Source organism: Acanthochromis polyacanthus, chromosome 18 (assembly GCF_021347895.1).
Source record: "Acanthochromis polyacanthus isolate Apoly-LR-REF ecotype Palm Island chromosome 18, KAUST_Apoly_ChrSc, whole genome shotgun sequence".
Taxonomy (NCBI): domain Eukaryota; kingdom Metazoa; phylum Chordata; class Actinopteri; family Pomacentridae; genus Acanthochromis; species Acanthochromis polyacanthus.
Genome location: NC_067130.1, coordinates 13,225,800 through 13,247,477, shown reverse-complemented (window position 1 = coordinate 13,247,477; position 21,678 = coordinate 13,225,800). Strand labels below are relative to the sequence as shown.

The following is a 21,678-nucleotide window of genomic DNA, read 5'->3' as shown; positions in this document are numbered from 1 at the left end:
GAAAGCGAAAATCTATTTTTGAGTGAAAAACTGCTTAGGACACCTAAGGTTGATAATCCTGGTAAAATATAGCTTAAAATAGGTTTCCCCTGCTAATTTTAAGATCTCAATATTCTAAACATCATATCTTATTTCGAGAAATCTTACAAAGGCATTTTTCACTTGTTCTATTGGCAGATTTTTTTCACTTATTTCAAAATAAAAGTTTCTTGAAATAAGTTTTTTTTTCTTGTTTTGAGAGGGGCATTTTTTCCAGTCAATGTCACTGTCAGCTCAGTTCACCTCCGTTAAACTACTTCTAACTGGCAATTTGCCAAATAGACATTCATTCACTGGACTTCAATGAAATCACAAAGAATAATCCTCAACTCTCCAACTTTCCTTGAGCTTAACACTCGCCTTCTGACATCCCAGCAGTCACAGCACATGAGCAAACTACACACCATGCATGTAAAATGAATCACTTGTCAGTTTTCCAGGAGTACAAAACACAAATTACTGTACAAGAGATCATTAAATAACGCTCTATTTATTTAGTTTTAAAATAGTTTCTTTTTGTTCTACAGACATAATTTCAAGGAAGTCAGGGACTTTCAGAAGCAACAAAATAAACACAGTTTTTTTTTGTTAATTTAAAATACTGACAGTAAAATAGAATAAAAATAACAGAAGAGCAAGGCTGAATTACTGGTAATGAGGATAATATCTGACTTGAGGTTAAAAGATGCCACCGAACATGCTATGTGCAACCAAAGTCGAGCATCGCTGCCCTGTTTTCTAACACACCTCTATCACTAAAGACATGAGCAATGTCTTACTAACAGGTCATATTAATCCCACGGAACAAGAGCAAAAAATGGATTTTGCAAGCAGAAGTGGTCGGATCAAAAAGTATTACAGTGGTAGCTGCATATAGTGGAAAGGACTGGCCGAAGGAAGAACAAAAATATACCAAACAATATCTTGAATTCGAAACAAAATTCATGTCACATCTTCACAACAAGTGCACTGACTTCCAAATTAAAAGATTTAGACTTTCTAAAGATAAAAAGGGAAATAAAAGAAACTGAGAACATGAATTCCATTTAGACTTTGGTTTAGTTATTTATATTTAGGATTTTCCCTTTCTGTGACCAGCAGAAGTTAAAAGAATAACTCTATATTTCTCAAGCTTCACTTAGGAAAGTAAATGTTACTCAATGTGCGATAGAACAAATCTAAGTGTCAAAATATTGAGTGATGTTGGATTGTAGATAAAAAACTTGCCAGCGTGGCTGCAGTACTGCATGAAGACAAAATAAGACTGCAGGGAAAGAGAGCGAGCAAGCCCTGAGGATCAGGGTAAAAACAGTTCATACAGTAAATGTCTAGAAACGCGCCACACGTGGGCACAAACTCAACACCACTTTGACTCTTTTTATATGTGTGCTAAATTCACATCTATTATTAAAATATTTATTGTTGAGATAGCAAAATCGGCTGCTTTGTAAGGTAAAAGAATAAGCTTTATACCATTCGAAAAGAAAATAGTGCACATTTCAAGGCATTCAGGCCATCTTGCTTTGCAGTATTTCAATGGAAGATACACATCCTCAGTTATTATAAAGGGGTCCCCAGAGGTTTAAAGGAGTTTGCATCTATTCAGGAGAAGCATGCAAACGACAAGCACACCCAGTCAGCACTGCAAGGTCATACATTCACTGAGAACTACGTCGCCTGGGACACTCAGACTCAAAAACGTGGCTTCTGATAAATCGTAACACAAAAAGCTAAGTCATTTCTATCGCCAATATACCGCCAGCATCACACACGGTGCTGCAGCAGTGGAAATCAGCTGTATTTTGTAGTGCGTTTCAGTTTTTCCCTCAGAGTCTAAACAGTGGTTTTCTGTTCATTTTCATAAAAAGGAAAAACTGTTTGTGATATAGCAGTAACAGACGACTCAAATCAAAAGACATTTTGGGAACTATGATTCTTCTGAAGCAGTAACAAAAGAAAAGGCTGATACCACTCTGGTGTCTATCTGTTGAATACGAAGCTACCAGTTAGCTCAGCTTAGCACAAAGACTCATTGAGCTGGTATCTAGTCAACTATTTGACAAGAGGCGACTCCAGGAAGTTATTGTGCCTGGTCAAGAAATAGACACATAACCCCCCCTCACCAAAACAAATGATATAATTGATGTGCAGATTAAAAAACAAAACATAGCATGCTAATTAGTGAGCTTTAGAGGAGCTACACTCAACAAAAATATAAACGTAACACTTTTGTTTTTGCTCCCATTTTTTATGAGATGAACTCAAAGATCTAAAACTTTTTCCACATACACAATATCACCATTTCTCTCAAATATTGTCTACAAATCTGTCTAAATCTGTGACAGTGAGCACTTCTCCTTTGCTGAGATAATCCATCCCACCTCACAGGTGTGTCATATCAAGATGCTGATTAGACACCATGATTAGTGCACAGGTGTGCCTTAGACTGCCCACAATAAAAGGCCACTCTGAAAGGTGCAGTTTTGTTTATTGGATATTCTTTGGTGATGCAAACCGATTTTTTCAGCAGCTGTCCGAGTGGCTGGTCTCAGGCGATCTTGGAGGTGAACATGCTGGATGTGGAGGTCCTGGGCTGGTGTGGTTACACGTGGTCTGCGGTTGTGATGCTGGTTGGATGTACTGCCAAATTCTCTGAAACGCCTTTGGAGACGGCTTATGGTAGAGAAATGAACATTCAATACACGAGCAACAGCTCTGGTTGACATTCCTGCTGTCAGCATGCCAATTGCACGCTCCCTCAAATCTTGCCACATCTGTGGCATTGTGCTGTGTGATAAAACTGCACATTTCAGAGCGGTCTTTTATTGTGGGCAGTCTAAGACACACCTGTGCACTAATCATGGTGTCTAATCAGCATCTTGATATGGCACACCTGTGAGGTGGGATGGATTATCTCAGCAAAGGAGACGTGCTCACTATCACAGATTTGTAAACAATATTTGAGAGAAATGGTGATATTGTGTAAGTGGAAAAAGTTTTAAATCTTTGAGTTCATCTCATAAAAAATGGGAGCAAAAACAAAAGTGTTGTGTTTATATTTTTGTTGAGTGTCGTAAGAGTCAGGCTAGTCATTTCCCTGAATCTGATCTTAACCTGAGCTAACCAGAGCTATTTCTAACAAATAGGTGTCAATCTTCTCTTGTAACTCTCGGCAAATGTTTCCCCAAAATGTCCAATGATTCCTTCAGGATAAACCAAAACACTAACAGTATCAGAGGCTATGCAGGACATTGTATAGTAAAGCAAACCATAAATGCAGATTAATCCGAGTGTGAATCCAGTGGTGAGACTTTAGAAAATAAAAATCACGCGAGACGGGTACAAAGTAAACTCTGCCATCTGTCTACGGTTTACTGTACAATAGAAAGTTCACCAGCGGCCATTTTGTCTTGACCGCGGGTGACAGCAGATAAAAAAAGCCGAATCCAGTCTGAAAACATCCCACTCGAAGTCTGTAGTGAAGCAAGTCAACGGCAATGTTGTGATATTGACCTGCTCTGAAGCAGCAACTTGGAGATTTCACTATGCAGCTTGCAAGCACACAACACAAAATGACTACCTACATCCTGTTACCGAGGGAGAAACTGAGGTATTAAATGAAGGGAAGATATTGCTATCATTAACAGATAAATCACTCGTGTAGATTTCCACCTGCACTCCAAGTGTTGTGCCATTTTATTACGACTAAATCCACAGCTGATAAGCCAAGATCGGGGAATCACGTCAGTAGAATGGCTTTGATACATGATTGTTCGACGGTGAGTTAAAAACTAAGAGTGCTCTGGGGGCAGGAAGAGTCCACAAGCAGTTACAGGCGAGGCTGCGACTCTAGAAAGAATTTCAGCCTTAACACGAAGGGGAGGCGAGATGGACGAGGAGGAGCGAGAGGGAGAAATGACGAGTCTTCAGTGTAACAAGTCGTTTAAAGTAGGTACTTGTGTCCGGGGTCCTCGTCCAGCGTGAGGTCCACCACTTCAGGAGGGGACACCCAGTTGGGCTGAGGGGAAACAGTAGTCCAGAGCTGTGATTGATTTGTGCTGTTTAACTGCTCCACTGAGCTTTCCTTCCAGGAGGACAAACTCTTTATCACCCCTCCGCATGGATGGGCGCATCTGGATTTGAAAAGAAAAATTTGAAAAAGTTGAACTCAGGCAGAGGGGCAACAAAACTGACATTTGACAGAGTTTCCCCACTGAAAGTCTTTACCGTGCTTTCTCTTGCACTCCCACTATTTCCACCTCACTGTCAGAGGAAGCAATGTTAATCTGGCCCTTGTGTTGAGAACTCTCCTTGTGCGACAGCTCTGCCTCCACGTGGCCTGAAACAAATAAAAGGAACACAGTCACGCATTGTGAGGACGACGGCAGCAGTAGAGAGTTTCAGGCCTTGCTGACACATGAAGACTGCAGCTGCTTTGACACAGACAAAAACAAAACAATGATGACACTTGTGTTTGAACAACTGAGCATGGAGTGACACATTAGATGGTGGACTTTAAATTCATGTTTTGACAATGCCGGCTAGTCGGTCAGAAAAAGGCTCAGTTCTTTTATCTTTCAATAGCACCAAATGTAAGCCAGTGGTGTGTGGGCTGAAGAGTACTTCAAAGGTGTCTTGCTGAGATTAAAAAGACCATTCCCCCACATAGCACGTTGCTTATTGATGACAACCATGCCTTTAAATGTCTTGCCTTCACTGAGAGGAGTGGAAATTATCAGTTTGGATATACCGGGTTTGTAACTGACCTGAGATTGAGCTCAGAGCTCTTATACACCCAGAGTGAGGTGCCATATCCTGGCCTCTGTGTGTTTTTAGCTCATGCTTTATCACCGTAGGCCGGACTGTCTCCACATTCATACTCTCCTGGTTAGAATCAGTGTCTGAAATATCATAGTGACCCACTACTGGAGGCCCGTCTGCAGAAAACAAAGAAAACACTTCATTATTCAAATCATGCCTGAGAATAGTGGGACTCTGTTTGGAACAGAGACTGGACACTGCATCCACAGTCCTGCTAGTAGCAGCATCCACAATATACACAGGGAAACATACCCCATTATCCCAAAGGCTTGCATTGATCGTAAAATAAAACATTTGGTGTAATCAGTTTGATGGCACTGCTGTAAAACATGAACAACTGTGAATGAGGCTATCATCAGTTCTTAAAGCTAAAGTAATGAGGTCTTCATATTACAGAGGCGGTTGTGTTTGCAGTGTATTAATAAACCTTTTTCGATCAGGAGGTTGTTTTCTTTCCATTTATTGCTTTTAAAATAACAGCCATTCACATAAAAACTACACTAGAATACAGTCATTACAAAACACTTTCAAATAATGTTACTCAGTGAATGAAATGTAGTGAGATAATAAAAAAGCCAAACAACAGAAGAGTAACTGTGGAAGAGCGGGAACACGTATCTTTGTTCTACCCTGTAAAAGGAGTCCCTGGGAGAGAGACACACACTGCTATCCAGACATAACTGTGGGTGTGTGAGGGGGTTCGTCTGGACTGCATGTACTGTGAGAGAACACTGCCTATGAATAGCTGATTGGGCTGAGACAGGCAGGTACCAGGGTTACCAGAGAAACCGAGCACTTGCCAATGTAAAGGCCATGTATTAAAGATAGAAAAAGGACTAATGTAAACCAGGATAGTCTCTTTGGTAAACAATCGACTGTCCTTAGTGTTATTTGTAATGCACAGTTTGATTGTATGCACAAGGCTCTCTTTACTGTGTTAACAGTTGATTTAAAGGTAATTTCAGTTTTGACAAATGATGGGATGTTGGATCCTTTCAAATCCAAATGGCAAGGGATTTATGCACCATGAAACAAAAACGACAATATTCACACAATTTGAAACAAAACCATTAGGCCAGGAGAAAACAACTAAATCAATCAAATGTCCTGTCAGTCACCACTTTATCAGCATTAGCAAAGCTATACCTTGCACACATGCTGCTGATGAAAACTAATTTGGCTTTGCACATTCTATATACTAATATAATCACATGCAAACAGGTGGGGAAACGATGCGTTCAGCTTTATGTTCTGGAAAACCGACAGTCATAGGGCTACATATACACATACAGAAAACACTTTAACATCCTACCTATAAATATGATTAGGCCAAAGATTCCCTCATCGATGTCTGTGATGTCTGATAGTGTTAGCAGTGTCAACAACTGTGACACTAATGGTCACCGATATCAGTGAAAGTAGCTTGAGAAGAGGATTGAAGAGGTGTGTTTCCCCCTCAAAGACCACAGGATCTGAACCAGAGAAGGCCACTTGATCACCCAGATCAGTCCGTTTGTTTGTTTTTTTTAGAAAATCAGTAAACATTGCCATGCACCATACTGCAGCTGTATCACCGCTATGTATGTGTTAGTTTGATGCCTGGGTTTTCAGTTTAAAGTCAAGCTGCGAACACGCAGTGCCTCATATAGACACAGGCCAAGCTGGCAGACCAGTGCAAATAAAAAGAAAAAACAAGACAAATATTATGTGGGAGAAGATTTGAGGCTCTTGTCATCGCAGCTATCAGCCACAACAAAAGGAGCCCATGCCTTATGTCCATAATCTATACATAGGCTACTAAAAATAAACACTGGGAGTTATTTTATTCCTCCCTCACTAGTTTCTTCTTACTGCACAAAGGCAGCAATAGCAGCAAATGTAACAGAAAGGCCAACATCTAATCTAAATATGTAATATGATTTTTAAAAGCAAGAAATCGTGTGGGTTAGAATATTGCGTTTATATTTATAGGCAAATCTATGCTTAAATGTTCTGCTGTTAGTAAAGCTATGCCACCAAAATAAAGGTTGTCACAAGATTTTCCTGAACCACTTACAAGCAAAGTGCAAACAGTTCAGGATAAAGAGGGGTTGTGTGGAGCGTTAAACCTGATTCCTAAAGAAATAGCACAATAATGCTTTATCTATCATTCCCAGCATGAGTTCAGAATGACAAGGCACATGCTATTATGCAGCAGCACCCCACCTAGCACTGTAACGATGGCTGCCCAGGCGCTGTAATGCAAACTTTGTATGAATGAAATGATCAGCTACTCTGAGCGTGTATGTGTGTGTGTATACAGCTGGTAAACAAAAACAAACAAAGCCATACAGGAAGCAATACAATAAGAGCCCTGACTCAACAGTATATTGACATATGCTCTGTGTCCGTGTCACAGATGCTGCAGAAATCAAACAGGTGAGCTGAAGTATTCTGAATGTCAAATCTCACAGTGATTCAGTGCCAGCAGACGCACTGAGCCTTGGGTCTGCAGAGTCAAGTCCAAACGACCAGCTCAGGCCCAGCTGCTGTTGATGGTGTGTCTGTTTAGTGACCTCACATCATTTACCTATTAATACCCACTGCCATGCTTTCTGCATCAACTACGTCTACACTTGGTGAGATCAAAGTATGAGACTGCGAAGAGTGAAGTAGAAGTGAAATCTAAACATTCAAGAGGCCAGGGTCTGGAACACCTAGATTTCCATTCTGAGCGACAACTTCAGGGAGGATGTTGTTGTTTAAAGGGGTGGGGGTGAGACTGTTGTTCTCTCGTGCCAACATGTAGGCAGCCATAGTCTCCGCAGACTCTGACGATGGCAAGAAGGAACTGGGAGGGGAAGGCCGTGCCCCCTGGGGATGCTGCTGCCCCTCTAGGGCATCACTTGAGCGTTTGGACGAATCGTTGTCCGAGTCGAGGTGTGCAAGCTTTTCCATCCAGACGCGGAAGCGCTCCTCAGTCTGACGCTGCATCACAGCAAAGCGCGTCATGGCCTCCTCCAGAACACTGCCGATGCCGTTCCTGTCCCACGAACCGCTGTCCAGCAGCCCATGAATCTGGGCTCCCACTCTGGATCTCTCCGATGCACGTCTGAAGCCAGCTTTAAAGACATTGAGGCCAAGCCATAAGAAAATACAGTAGCACGTTCATGCTTTGGAGGTGGACTTTTGTATTAAAGAGAAAATGACAGTTTGTTTTTTTGGTTACGTGCAGTTCGACTCTTTCATGCTGATGGACTACATCATGCAGTTGTGGCACTCTGTGTGCGGGATGTAAAAATGGTTGAAAACATTTCATGTACTACAGATCCCTACAGGAAGAAGACTGGATGTCTGGGGTGATTCATTCAGTGACTGTGGTTTGGAATATGTATTAACTGGTGAGACTTTGAGGTAAACACATCCATCTAAGGCAAAAAAAAATGAAAATCTATGGAGCACGAGCAATATCTAACTATATCTGCAGCTAAACTTCTTCGCCCTTGTAAAATATGAGAGATTGTTAATATGAGCCAAAATACCTCTACAATGATCCTAATCAAAAACCCTGATTGAGAGTTCCAATATGGAAGCACACTGAGAAACAATAACTGAATAAACAAATACTTTGACACACCACAAGCTAAATTCTGAATTTAATGAAAACGAAACACTGTCTACCAAAACAAACCCAAAAGGTTTAAATTCCAAAAGCCCGACCACAGTGAAAAGATCAACCTAAATCAGTCAAAATGACCTCTTTTCCAACAGCAAATCTGTAAATACCAACCTGCTAGAAGCTACTTCGAGTGAACTCAACTCACCCAGGAGATTTCCACACCTACTAAAGGAACACACACACAGGGCCAATGTGCATTCAGACAATACAATCAATGCTTGCCTACCAATGTTTATTACTATTAGACACTTTCAGTGCCTCACAGCATACAGCCATCCTCAGTCAGAGGAGTGTATGCATTAACATTTTCTAGTGGATGACACAAGAGCTACCCGACTCTTCAAAGGTGCTGCAGAATCCATTATAGAGAAGAAACCCACCTGAGTGCAATACTAAAAAGATTCACTGCCTCCTGTGTAGGCTGAGTGAAGTGTATGAGAAATCAAGAGCTAAAAACTACGCAAAAGCTGCAGGTATATTTGATAAGGACAAAAATACATGATATACTAAATGCCTTGTAGGCGTTGGGTGATGTAAACATTCAGTAAATACCCCTAAATAGTAATATTATATAAATATTTGCATTTGTATCCAATCTAATAAAATGGCACAATAAATAAGATTTACTATTCATGTATAACACATTATTTAAGCAGCATGCTAACACTGAGCAGTAGCTGCAGAACCTTGTAGCTCAGTGAGATCATAGTCTATTTGTGTCCATTTATAGCAAAGGCTGAGGATACAAATGGCTCACTTGTTAAATTGCAGAACTCACACTACAGGTTAGATTAACACAACTCTGCTTCATCACTCCATGAGTTGAAGAATGTTGACTTGGTTTCTACAGCATGCAAACGATGAGACAAAGTTCCAACAAAACACATACTGAAGTACTACAAGTGATTGGGCATAGGCCCTCTAAACACAGAGTCTATGTATATCTAAAGACAAGGTGAATGAATATAGATGATGAATGAGAAAACAAACTACAAAAAGAGAGAAATGACTGATAAAACAAACACAAACAAAGCAGGCCTTGTATTGATTTGACATTACCAAGGTTTTGTACATGTAGTTCCATCAAGTTAACAATTTTTTTGGGTTGTCTCAAAATTTAGGTCAAACGGGCAACTATATCACTCTTAAGCATTGTGTCTGACTGATTGATTTATCTTTACTGTCATCTACTGTAGGCCTCTATTCAATTACAATGCAATAAAGAGCTTTAAGTGGAATATGTAAGTGGCTGTTACTGTTACCCTGGAAAAGTGGTATTAGTACTGTAGATTAGCATGTGTTGTGAACACTGGATGTTACCTGGAATATCTGTCTTGATTGTCTTGCTACCTCCTGAAGTATCATCGTCGTCGTCCTCAGATGAGCTGGTGCTTGAGTCGCATGTGAGCTCGCTGTCACTCGTACTGCTGTCCTGCAGCAGGTTATACTTCTTCCGTGCTGCTGCCTCTCGTTTTTGCCTCAGCAGACGCATACGCTCCTTGTGTTTTTGGCTCCGGTGACCTTTCACTTTTGCCAGCTTGCCATTGGTTTGTTTTTCCTGCCCTCCTGCTGCTACCACAGCGGGCTGGCAGCGATTCTTCTTTGCAGCCATCGCACTGGGAGGCATTTCACTTTCTGAACGTGACCGCCGAGACTTCCTACCCCCTGAAGCCGTGGCGGAGGCTTGCCTTGCTGCCGCCTGTCCAGGATCATTTGCAGCTTCCATGCTGCCCTCTTCTTCCTCACATACAGGAGGAGCGGCCCTTTCTTCCCCTGAGGAAAGTGTGTCTGAATCAGCCAGGTGGCCGCTGGATGAAGGGGAGAGCATGCAGGGGTTTGAGGAGTCACTCTCATAGATATGACGAGACACAGGCTTGTCACTCCCCGTAGAGGCATGTTGGGACTCTGGGGAGTCTCGGCGGAGCTCCTTCATCAGGAATGGCATGGAGAGGAGACTCTGCTCTCCCTCTGTATGCAATGGGCTGTCTCCCTCCTTTTCCCTTGGGGGTGAGCTGGTACTGGTGGTGGTCTCTGTTTTCAGGTGTTCATCCTGCTCTCCTTGACCAGAAGCGGTGGCTGATTGTGCTTCATCAAGGCACTCTGGGGGGCACTCAGCATCCACAAATTCTTCTGCTTTCTCTGAATCAGCCATCTTCATGCTAGTTGAGCCCAGAGCCCAAAGGTCCAACAAACATGGACCAATGTGCCTGGACAGGAGCTCACCTGCTGGAAGAAATACATAACATTTAATTTTATTTCTAAAGTGCCAATTCACAACACACAGTAAGGGGGAGACGTTGCTAAATTATACAGAGAAACCCAAAAAAATCCAGAAGTTTTCTTTGGATTCTCTTTGAGCCCATACTTGGCAACAGTTGGAATAAAACTTATGATCACAAAGTCAAATTAGCAGGGAAATTTAGTGCAGTCTTGTGCATCCGTGCAAGATTCTGGAAGTCCAAGAGCAGAGTCAAAGTATCTACTTTTGTCGACAAGGCTTAACTGTCCTTGCAGTGGGAACTGTTAAAAAACTGCTACCACTACGTCTTTCTGCATTTTAACTAAGTACTTCACAAAAATATATTATGGACCACTATAATTATAACAAATAAATCAGTGTGAAATGTTAGGCTTTTACTAATACTTTTCGTTTACAAGGACACTGATAAATACAGAAGTAATTTAAAACTATGCCAAAACCTCCACGTCGTTGATCTACACTTCAATTATATTGATTCACACTGGTGACACTTTCTAGTTAGGTTTTACTTTATTTTAAAACTTGTGCAAAAATCCGTTTTCAAAGCTGAATTTGTGTGCTTTGTGCAGGGCTAACGTGTTGTATAACGACTTACTGGTCTCATTACTGAAACAACACATAATGTCAACAAATTTCAAGTAATATTTTTGCAAGAAATCTCCAATAGCGATATTGCCGATAAGCAATAATCATTGTCTTAATCAATGTCTGGACCTCACGTGAACAGAGAACAACTTCAAGAAATTAAACCATATTAAACTGAGTATATAAAGTGTAAGTCATTTATTTCTGCCTGGATGAATGACTTTAGTTAGTTGTGTCTGTAGCTAGCTGTGGCTAACACAACCTTGTAGCTGCGTAGTGAGGCTAATCTCGGTCATAACCTTAGACTCTGCAAACTTGCCGAGAAGTCATGGAAAAATATTCAGGTTGCATGACAGCTGCTTCGCAAGACCCTATAAATGGAAGCGGTATCTATCCGGCCGGAGTCGTAACAGGCAGGATAATGTCAGCAGCTAACAGCTAATAGCTAACGCTATTTCAGTCAAAACCCAACTTAGCATTTACAATCGGCTGTGCTAGTTACAACTTACCGCAGCCTTAGTTATATTCTTCTTCTCCCAACGACGCACTTTTCGACATCTTCGGTAATTAGCAGTTTGTCTGGTACGCGATGCACAAACAATGCACTTCTGAATGCACTTTACTTCTGGACAACTTGGATCAATTTGAACGTGTTTTTTTGGCGCAGTCCGCTCGCACCACAGCGAGCCCCGTTAGCCGTTAGCAGTTAGCTGTGTGTTTATTTAAAATGTCTCCGTCGGCCGTCGTTCACAAAGCTAATGCGCCACTTCCGCCCTTTCCCTCACGGTCGAGCGCCCCCGCGGGTCACGCATCAGTACTGCAGCGGAGAGCACAGGAGCACGGACAGCAGGGCAACAGATGGGGTCAGTTTCAGGCTGAGTTTCATCCAGTTTGCTGTCGAATGAAACAAGATCTAACTTAAACAGCTGTGTTTATGTGGTGGGTGTAAAAATAAAATAAAGCAGCTGACTATTGAGTCAGTTAATCTGCTGCACACCAAGTAGTACTTTTTGTTCTCTAACCCCACACACCTTAGGGCACAGTCTGCTGTTACCATAGTTACTGCTTTATCACTGACATTTTCTACGTTTTTGCTTTTATTTTTTATTAAATTACAACAATGACCTTGAAAATGAAACTCGAACTTGCTACTTTCAGCTACATACTGGATTTACCTAGCCTAGCCATGCTACACCCATGTTTCTGACGGCACAAGGGTCGAGGGAAACTCGACAGGGAGGGAGGCGGGCTAAAAGGTTGTCTATCAAATCCCTCTGCAGCAATTGGGTAGGTATACAACCAATCAACGCAACGAATAGGCTGACGTAGTTCCGAGAGCACCGGCGGATTGTGGCTAAGTCCCATTAGCTTCCCAACCAGCGGAGCCGCGGAGCCAACTGGTATATTAAGGATTTGCCATATCCCGTCGGCATAAGTCCAAATACGTCTTTCTTCTCAATGAAACACTTAAGTGCCGTCCTTTGTTTATCTTTCAAGTTGAATTTTAGCTTCAAATCTTTAAGGGCTGTGGCCAAAGCCGAGTCGAAAGATAACTGTTTATTGTGCACTGTTTGTTTCTGTCAGAATCGTTGCGCCTCTGTCGTCACTTCGTTACGCCCGCCTTCTGACTCTACACTTCATGGTGATTGGTCCGGCCAGTTTTAGGAGAATCCAGCCTCAAGCCTTATGGAGGGTAACTAGACCCACCCTGGCAGAGAATTAAATTCGTTGCCCTGGGTTGTCTAGCGCGGCTAGGCTAGGATTTACCAACAATAACTGCTCTTTTACATAATTTTGAACTATCTCTTTTCTTTTTAATTTACATTTTTACAGGTGAATTGAGGTGGAATTGTTGTCATAATAACCAGGTGAGACTGCACTTTTGGTTGCGGAAGTGAAGTTTCATAGTTGAAAGTTTTGTCTCTGGGTGATGGAGCTTCAAGAACACTGTAAAAAGATATGTAAAAATACTGTAATTTCCAAAAACTGTGAAAAAAGAAAGAAAAAGAACTGTGTAATTGTTCCAGTCACATTGAAAAAGAATAAATGACTATTAGTTTAAAATAATGACTTTTAGATGTGCACATTATGTGGAGCTTTGGACTTTTTTTTTTTACTCATCATGTAAAGTCACTTTTTCTCTGTGATTTTACTACATAAAGAGTGTATTTACTATTTTTCTGCCCTCAATATGCAAATTGTTTCTTTCTAATACTGGCAGAAATGTGGAAATTAATGGTATTTTTGCTGATAATACAATAACTTGTGTAGTTTTATGTTGAGAAGTTGTAAGTGAAGAAATTACCATTTGAGAAATGCAGATTTTTAATGTGGGTGTTACTGATAGTTTTGGCCCATTTTTGCGATGAAATATAAATTAATACACTCTTCTGTGCTTTTCCTAGTTCATAGATTGGAATTTAAAACTGTTTAAAAAAAATGTTTCATTTTTTTTACAGTGAGTCTGCAGTCGACCTTTTGAGCAATATAAGCATCCAGGTGTTCCAGGACTTCATACTCACCACCACTGAATGTCACAACTCAGATCATCCATCCATCCATTCTCTATACACAGCTTTATCCTCACTGGGGTCGCGGGGGTGCTGGAGCCTATCCCAGCTGACTCGGGCAAAGGCAGGGGACACCCTGGACAGGTCGCCAGTCTGTCGCAGGGCTACAGTACATATACAGGCAAACAATCACACTCACATACACACCTACGGGCAATTTAGAGTTATCAATTCACCTCAGCATATTTTTGGACTGTGGGAGGAAGCTGGAGTACCCGGAGAAAACCCACGCATGCACAGGGAGAAAATGCAAACTCCATGCAGAAAGATCCCAGGCCCAGGCCAGGATTTGAACCAGGGATCTTTTTGCTGCAAGACGAAAGTGCTAACCACTACATCACTGTGCAGCACAACTCAGATCACTTCATATTAAATTGGCTGGAAGACTAGAGCTGAATTCCTTCTGGTATCCAAACTGTGTCCTGGTGAAACCCAGCTCCATATCCTCCAGTATCACAACAAGACATACTCACATCCAACTCTTGAAATCTCCTTTCAGATGCTGTGCTGCCCTGATTGTACAATACTACCTTCTTTTCTTTGCCTTTAGTAAAGAAAGCATTACACAACAGCAAGATCAATACAATCTCCAAACTGAGGGAGAAACTGCGCGCAGTTTACCCATCTGGCACAGCAGAAAACTTCATTGATTCTTTTAATCTCTCGACATGCCATTGTGATTTTGTGTAGCAGTTTTAACTAGAAATACTTTCTACTGAACAAATAGTCCCTATTTCTGTTGTCTACAGTATGATCTGTCATCTTTGACCTCATTGGACAAGAGTGCCCCGTCCTTACCACACTGGTATTTTAACCAGGTCTAATCATTTGAGAGAATAAAATAGCCTCATAGGTATGTTTGATATATTTAGAGGTATTCAAAGCTCTAATAACAAATAATTTGACAGGACATTTATGACTCAGTTGTAGGGTTGCCATTCTCATACATGCAAGTTTAAGTGAAACGTTCGAATATCTTGCTTTGTTCTTCTATGAATCTTTTCCTGGTCTGGAGAGAGACCAGAGTATGCTACCATCTTTATGTCAGCTGTAAACTTTAAAGGGCAGGGAGTTTCTGCTATGTTTGACTTCTGTGATCATGCACTGTAAAGTAGGGACACTGCAATCCAGGACCTGGGATTTGGCTATGTGAGGTCTCTAGAAAGTCCCTGTGACTGTGCACTTCAGCACTGGCAGCATTAAGGAGTTCATACACATATTGACTAAAGATTTATTGGCCACTTAGTTCAATGTTATTGTTGAGGTAAAGATTGTGCTCCAGTGAGTTAAGTGATGGGGCGGAGTTTGCACGTTCTCCCTGTGCCTCTGGCCTCTTCCCACAGTCCAAAGACATGCTTAGGTTACTTGGCCATCTCAGGCACAGTCTAGAGATGGTGTTGATGTTGAAAAACTGGGCCTGACAGATAGTTGTAGCCAGGTCATGTATCATTCTTTCAGTACCAATACATTTTTGTATGCACATTTTGTTCCAAAATCCTTTCCTCATTTAACCAAACAAGCCAAAGTTTCAGAATGTCAAATGCTGTCTAAAAACGAGTAGTTATACAGAAACTTTGTGTCAAAAAAGTAAGATAAATGGCTCTGTCTTTGTGCAGAACAACAACCAGCTCCTGCAGGCGAGATGAGAGCTGCAAACAGGTTTCATTGAAATGAGGTTGAAAAGCAAGTTGCTGGTTTTTTGATGGAAAATGTGTATTAGACTGTGTGCTGACAATCAAAGTCTCAGAGCCACTATCTCAATCTACTGGATTTTTTTTGTGATTTTTACCGACCAGGTCCAAGAACAAACTAAACAGAGAAAGGCAGAAACAATAATCGAATAGTGCTTGACTGTAAATTTACAATTTTATCCTATCCTAACTAGTACATGTGGTGAAATTCAAATAACAAAATCAAGTTTATGAAGTTCTGAAGCACGAACCTCAGTAAATCTGGTAACATTTATCTATGTTGATATGCCCTAACATAAAACAGATTAAATATCATTTTCACATAAGTGCATATTTCTATCTTTTATATAAAGTAATACAATTCAGAAATACAATTTACACACCATATAATTCTAAAAATTAAACCAAGCCCAAAACAAAAAGAAGAAATTGGTTGACATTGAAGTACTTCCGGGTCGCGGCGACCTTTCTCTGAACCGCTGCCGTGTCCGCCATCCTTCTCTCTCCGCTCCGGGAGCAGGACAGACTCCACAGGACACCAAGATGCTGTCAGTTCGCGTCGCAGCGGCTCTTGCCCGCAGCTTACCTCGAAGGGCTGGATTTGTAAGCAACTTTAACTTCCTTCTGTTTTGTTTTACGCTCACTTCGACCCAAAAAACAGAATTAATTCGCAGTAAGCCGTGGCGCTGTTGTGCGTGCACACGTCTTTACACCGGAGGACACCGGGCCCTTCATAGAGCCAGTCATTACCGTCAGCATTTGTAGCTCACAGACAGCAACAAACCGCCTTCAGAACAGCACGGCACACTATTACGGGTGGCTAAATGGTTAAGTTAATCTCTGGTCTTTGTGATACGCTGTTAATGCGTTGTCAGTCGAAATGGCTAAACTCAAGTGCAGCTATGACGAATGTAATTTGGCACTGAAGGTCAGGTTTGTTCTCTTTGCATGCTAGCTTAAACTGAACAGCATCCGCCAGGCTAGCTTTGGGTAGTTTTTGAGATGCTCAGAGCAAAACTCTGCAGGGTTTTACACCATTTTGATTTTATATTATATAGTTGACTTGTTAGTAGTGAGGACTGTCCTATGACTCTGCAGACTGCATGACCTGGGCCGTTTAAATGCATACAGACTTCAGGTGAAAATAACCTAGGGTCTCTATAGAAATATGGATAACCTAAAGTAGGTTTGGCTGTAGATAGTAATGTACAATGCAATGTTTGCAGGCATAGCTCATACATATACTCTATAATTAGCCAAAGGACGAGTTGTGCGTTTTGATCATACAGCTGAGCATTCGTTGTTGTTTCTGGAACCCTCAGACTCTTTTACCAAAGATTTATATCCATGTCCGTATTTGGACAGCATTTCTAATTCAGGTTGTTGCATGTCATTAATCTGTAATATTTATTTGTGTAGTATGAAACATGTTAGCTGTGTTCTCAGGTGGACAGGACTCTCTTCTTCATGATTTTATTTAACATATGCCCTTTATTGAAACTGTTCTCTGTAATACTAGCCAAATTCAGCATCTCCACAAGCCTTAAAAGTGACTGTGAAATTCAATACACACCTTTCTTTTGTCATTAGCTTTAATAGCCTTCAAGAAGAGGGAATTTACTGTAGAACTGGTGCAAGTAATTCAACTGAAAAAACTGCATTTATCACCGAGATCTAACTGATTTGGTATTTCCCTTTGTGGTAAAGGTGTCCAAGAACGTCGCTGCAGCATGTGTGGGAGCCAAGAATCTACACACCACCCGTCCATGGCTGCAGAAAACAGGTCAGTGTTTGAGGAAACCTCGATCTACAGCTAAACAAGAAGAATTATTTAGGCACATTTTCACCCAGCAAGGTTTCAAATGTGTATTATTTCATATTTTGCAAGACGCTTATGTAGTTTTTGCGTATTAAAGGCACAGCCGAGGTGTCGTCCATCCTGGAGGAGAAGATCATGGGAGCTGATACCACCGCTGATCTGGAGGAGACTGGTCGCGTGCTGTCCATTGGTGATGGTATTGCCAGAGTGTACGGTCTGAGGAACGTGCAGGCTGAGGAGATGGTGGAGTTCTCATCTGGTCTCAAGGTGATAAAGTAAACCGTAAATACCGACATTTTACTGAAGGGATTGCGTAGATGTTTGAGCATATTTGCTGAACTACTTTCTAAATCATTCTAAAGCAGTGGTAGTTGGCAGTTGACAGTGATGCTTTCTCATAAAAGCCCCTGAGTAAAATGTAATTACTAGTATAAATCAGGGGCAACGTTGCTTTTATTGAACAGTGACAGTAGTGATGCATACAGAAAATGTTAGTAAAAAGAGTCGTTGGCCCAGTTGTGCGATACACATCTTAACCTGACAGTTACTTACATAGAGGGCAGCTGACACCGCTTGTACGTTGCTGTATATGTAGCTGTACGGTGCAAACTAAAAGGAACAGTGGTAGTAACAGTTGTTTGTTCTCTAATACAGGGTATGTCTCTGAACTTGGAGCCCGACAACGTTGGTGTTGTGGTGTTTGGTAATGACAAACTGATCAAAGAGGGCGACATTGTCAAGAGAACTGGTGCTATTGTCGATGTGCCTGTTGGTGAAGAGCTCCTGGGCCGCGTCGTTGATGCTCTGGGAAATGCTATCGATGGAAAGGTAAAGAGAAAATTCCTTTTGTAAAGCGCTTTATTCTTCTGTAGGGATGCAAGCAACATAATCTGCAGAACAGTCGGTAATGAAAGCATTCATTGTGCTGCAGATTGTTCTATTGATTCGTCAGTTTTCTTTTTCAAAATGTCAGAAATTGTGATCCAGAGTTCATTGTGATGTCTGTACATTACGTGTTGATCAAACCATCACTTAAAACTTCAAACATATTCATTTTTCTATCACTTATCACATGAAAAACAATCTGTATACCTGATCTGCTTAAGTTTAAAGGAAACTTACGTCCATTGAAAAATACCAGAAGCCATTATCAATCAGTTTTCTGTGGATCATTTCAGATCTGTGAATCCCTTCAGTTTTAGTGTACAGGGAATTTTGCCGCCCTGTTGTAGTAGATTCACCTTTGATGAATTCATTTATGAGCAGTGTTTTGAGAGTACCCCTGATCTTTTTTTATTTGCCATTTCCTTCAAAGGGCCCTCTTGGATCCAAAACCCGCAGGCGTGTTGGTCTGAAAGCCCCTGGCATCATCCCCCGTATCTCTGTGAGGGAGCCCATGCAGACTGGCATCAAAGCTGTGGACAGTTTGGTCCCCATCGGTCGTGGGCAGCGTGAGCTCATCATTGGAGACAGGCAGACCGGGTAAGAGGATTCTGTTCAAAGTGAATAGTTTAGCACATGGCAGCATTTGATGTTATTTCCAGTGGCTTTTAAATGCTGTCTCAGTAGTGGAAGTGCCATTTGCTAAAAGCAGTTGGAACAAATACTCTCTATCATAATAAAAGCTGTTGCAACAAGTTAAAACTCTTCATTGTTTTGATTTCTGTTAGTTCAGCCTGTTGTCAAGTTATTGCTATTGACATTTCAATTCTGACATAAGACTGAACATTTGTGTATATTGGGTTAAAAATAAATCACGTTATGTGGTTTGTTGTGTAATGTTTATTTATCAATGTCAAATCTGTAAATCTGATTCATACAGCTGACTCAGTAATGTTTTGTCCTTTGATTGTAATTCATTTGTTAAGGGCTTTCAAAACTCATTCACTTATGTAATGTTTAAAAAAAACAAACATTTTGTTACCATTTCAACATTAGAAGTAAAATGCATAGCAAAGATTTACATAACAAAAACATTTCCATGTTCTGCTGTCTTGTTCTCCATGCTGACATTCCATGTATGAGACAGATCACCAAGGAGAAGCTGTCATTGTCGTACTTGTGAAGTTGAATTCACGGGAAGAAAATATTGGAAGTCAGGGTTTTAGAAGTAGCAACAAAGAGAAATATAAGCATTCGTACATTTTGTATTTCTGACAAACACAGAGCGACAAGAGGAGAAGAAAATGAGGCAAGAAGTATTTCAAGGGGTGGTGATTTCACTGTGTTTAGCCTGCAGAACATTTTGTACTAAGGACCAGCATGAGAATCATCTTTACACTGCGTGAAAACTTGATTTTAGCTTGAACATAAATCTTTATCTTCAAATCTGTGTTGCAGCAAAACCGCAATTGCCATCGACACCATAATCAACCAGAAGCGCTTCAACGACGGAACTGACGAGAAGAAGAAGCTGTACTGTATCTACGTCGCTATCGGCCAGAAGAGATCCACTGTGGCTCAGCTGGTGAAGAGGCTGACTGATGCCGATGCCATGAAGTACACCATCGTGGTGTCTGCTACTGCTTCTGATGCCGCTCCCCTGCAGTACCTGGCTCCCTATTCTGGTTGCTCCATGGGAGAGTACTTCAGAGACAACGGCAAGCACGCCCTCATCATCTATGACGATCTGTCCAAGCAGGTGACGTTTGTTCTGTATGGCTGTGGAGGGTGTTTTAACAACCAGTTGCTGTAAACAGACAGTTTTCTGAAAGTCTGGAGCTAAGTCCGTCCTTCTTCTATGCTGCAGGCTGTGGCCTACCGTCAGATGTCCCTGCTGCTGCGTCGTCCCCCCGGTCGTGAGGCTTACCCAGGAGACGTCTTCTACTTGCATTCCCGTCTGCTGGAGAGAGCTGCTAAGATGAACGACAACTTCGGCGGCGGCTCCCTCACAGCCCTTCCTGTTATTGAGACACAGGCTGGTGACGTGTCGGCCTACATTCCAACTAACGTCATCTCTATCACTGATGGACAGGTCGGCGTCTTACTCGTGTTCCTCATTCAGCCTAATTAAAGTCTTGAATCAGTTGTTAAATGCTGTTTTCTCTCCCAGATCTTCTTGGAGACTGAGCTGTTCTACAAGGGTATTCGTCCAGCCATCAACGTCGGTCTGTCTGTGTCGCGTGTCGGATCTGCTGCTCAGACCAGGGCCATGAAGCAGGTTAGTCTTCCTTTTAATCTTGCAGCTTTTATCACAGTGGAACTCTTCATTGTGACTTACCAATTTTGGTCCATTCCCAGGTGGCTGGTACCATGAAGCTGGAGCTGGCCCAGTACCGTGAGGTGGCTGCCTTCGCTCAGTTCGGTTCTGATTTGGACGCGGCCACTCAGCAGCTGCTGAACCGTGGTGTTCGTCTGACTGAGCTCCTTAAACAGGGACAGTACTGTGAGTATTCACTGTTTAGTCCAGCGTCTTTTCTAGATAATGCGTCCATGCTTGTCTAACATCCTGTGCCTTTGTCGCCTTTCAGCTCCAATGGCTATTGAGGAACAGGTAGCCGTCATTTATGCAGGTGTGAGGGGACACTTGGACAAAATGGAGCCAAGCAAGATCACAAAGTTCGAGAAGGCATTCCTGCAGCACATACTGAGCCAGCACCAAGACCTGCTGGCAGCTATTAAGTAAGTAGAAAATCTTTGAGGCAACAAACTGTGATGATTTGGTTCTGCTGTTTTTTCTGTATGGTTTTAACCAATCCCTTTTTCATTGCAGGGCCGATGGCAAAATCTCTGAGGCATCTGATGCTAAGCTCAAGCAGATTGTGTTGACTTTCCTCTCCAGCTTTGACTAAAGTGATGCTTTTTGGTCTGGTTGTTTTCATGTGCAGCATCAGTCATACTTTCTATGAACTAAAAATACATTCAAATGGCACTTGATCCCTAATGTACAGATATCTCTTAACAGAGAATAAAATATTCCTACTTAATCGCTTCTGTGTGTTTTTCCACTGCTAATAACTGCTAAGCTTTGGTTCACAGGGTTTTCTATTTTCCTTGTTGGTGTAGTTTCTACTTAGTAATTTACATCTGAACGCAAGTTGTTTTTTTTTTCTTTCAAATGGATTGTGTATTTATAAGCAATCAGCATCCCCTTTACACCTTATTTTACAAAACATTCAAGACATTATCTTTCCAGAAAGGACATTAAAACTGTGGATTAAGGAATAGGTAAGATGACAGTCTTTTTAATGCGACGCTAAGCAGATCCCACCCACAGATTAGTGTCTCATTAGAGA

The 21,678-nt window shown here is 41.6% G+C and overlaps 2 protein-coding genes across 6 annotated transcripts; one reads left to right on the top strand and one right to left on the bottom strand.

Moving 5' to 3' along the window:
• Positions 1–510: 510 nt before the first annotated feature.
• On the bottom strand, positions 511–12,118 carry ark2n (arkadia (RNF111) N-terminal like PKA signaling regulator 2N). Of its 4 annotated transcripts, none has more exons than XM_022187359.2 (5): positions 11,873–12,118; positions 9,839–10,744; positions 4,806–4,976; positions 4,267–4,378; positions 511–4,172 (listed from the first exon to the last, which is right to left on the bottom strand). In XM_022187359.2, exons 2-5 carry the CDS (start codon positions 10,674–10,676, stop codon positions 3,983–3,985), a joined length of 1,311 nt encoding a protein of 436 aa, XP_022043051.1. In that variant the 5' UTR covers positions 10,677–10,744; positions 11,873–12,118; the 3' UTR covers positions 511–3,982. The 4 variants fall into 4 exon arrangements, with proteins under 4 accessions (XP_022043051.1, XP_022043052.1, XP_022043054.1 ...); XM_022187360.2 differs by having other exon boundaries at positions 9,839–10,741; XM_022187362.2 differs by lacking the exon at positions 4,806–4,976 and having other exon boundaries at positions 11,873–12,115.
• Positions 12,119–16,077: 3,959 nt separating this feature from the next.
• Positions 16,078–21,369, top strand: atp5fa1 (ATP synthase F1 subunit alpha). Of its 2 annotated transcripts, none has more exons than XM_022206968.2 (11): positions 16,078–16,227; positions 17,332–17,407; positions 17,541–17,710; positions 18,098–18,271; positions 18,759–18,925; positions 19,784–20,084; positions 20,193–20,417; positions 20,496–20,603; positions 20,684–20,828; positions 20,914–21,064; positions 21,156–21,369. In XM_022206968.2, exons 1-11 carry the CDS (start codon positions 16,168–16,170, stop codon positions 21,232–21,234), a joined length of 1,656 nt encoding a protein of 551 aa, XP_022062660.1. In that variant the 5' UTR covers positions 16,078–16,167; the 3' UTR covers positions 21,235–21,369. The 2 variants fall into 2 exon arrangements, with proteins under 2 accessions (XP_022062660.1, XP_051794245.1); XM_051938285.1 differs by lacking the exon at positions 16,078–16,227 and adding an exon at positions 16,490–16,552.
• The last annotated feature ends 309 nt before the right edge of the window (positions 21,370–21,678 follow it).

Excerpts from the sequence above, each read along its gene's own strand:
- ark2n (XM_022187359.2), bottom strand. The coding sequence starts at position 10,676 with ATGAAGATGGCTGATTCAGAGAAAGCAGAAGAATTTGTGGATGCTGAG. Across the intron at positions 4,977-9,838 it reads AATCAAGACAGATATTCCAG|ACGGGCCTCCAGTAGTGGGT; the intron begins GTAACATCCAGT and ends TGTTTTCTGCAG. Across the intron at positions 4,173-4,266 it reads GGAGTGCAAGAGAAAGCACG|ATGCGCCCATCCATGCGGAG; the intron begins GTAAAGACTTTC and ends TTTCAAATCCAG.
- atp5fa1 (XM_022206968.2), top strand. The coding sequence starts at position 16,168 with ATGCTGTCAGTTCGCGTCGCAGCGGCTCTTGCCCGCAGCTTACCTCGA. Across the intron at positions 18,272-18,758 it reads GAAATGCTATCGATGGAAAG|GGCCCTCTTGGATCCAAAAC; the intron begins GTAAAGAGAAAA and ends TTTCCTTCAAAG. Across the intron at positions 20,604-20,683 it reads AGACCAGGGCCATGAAGCAG|GTGGCTGGTACCATGAAGCT; the intron begins GTTAGTCTTCCT and ends GTCCATTCCCAG.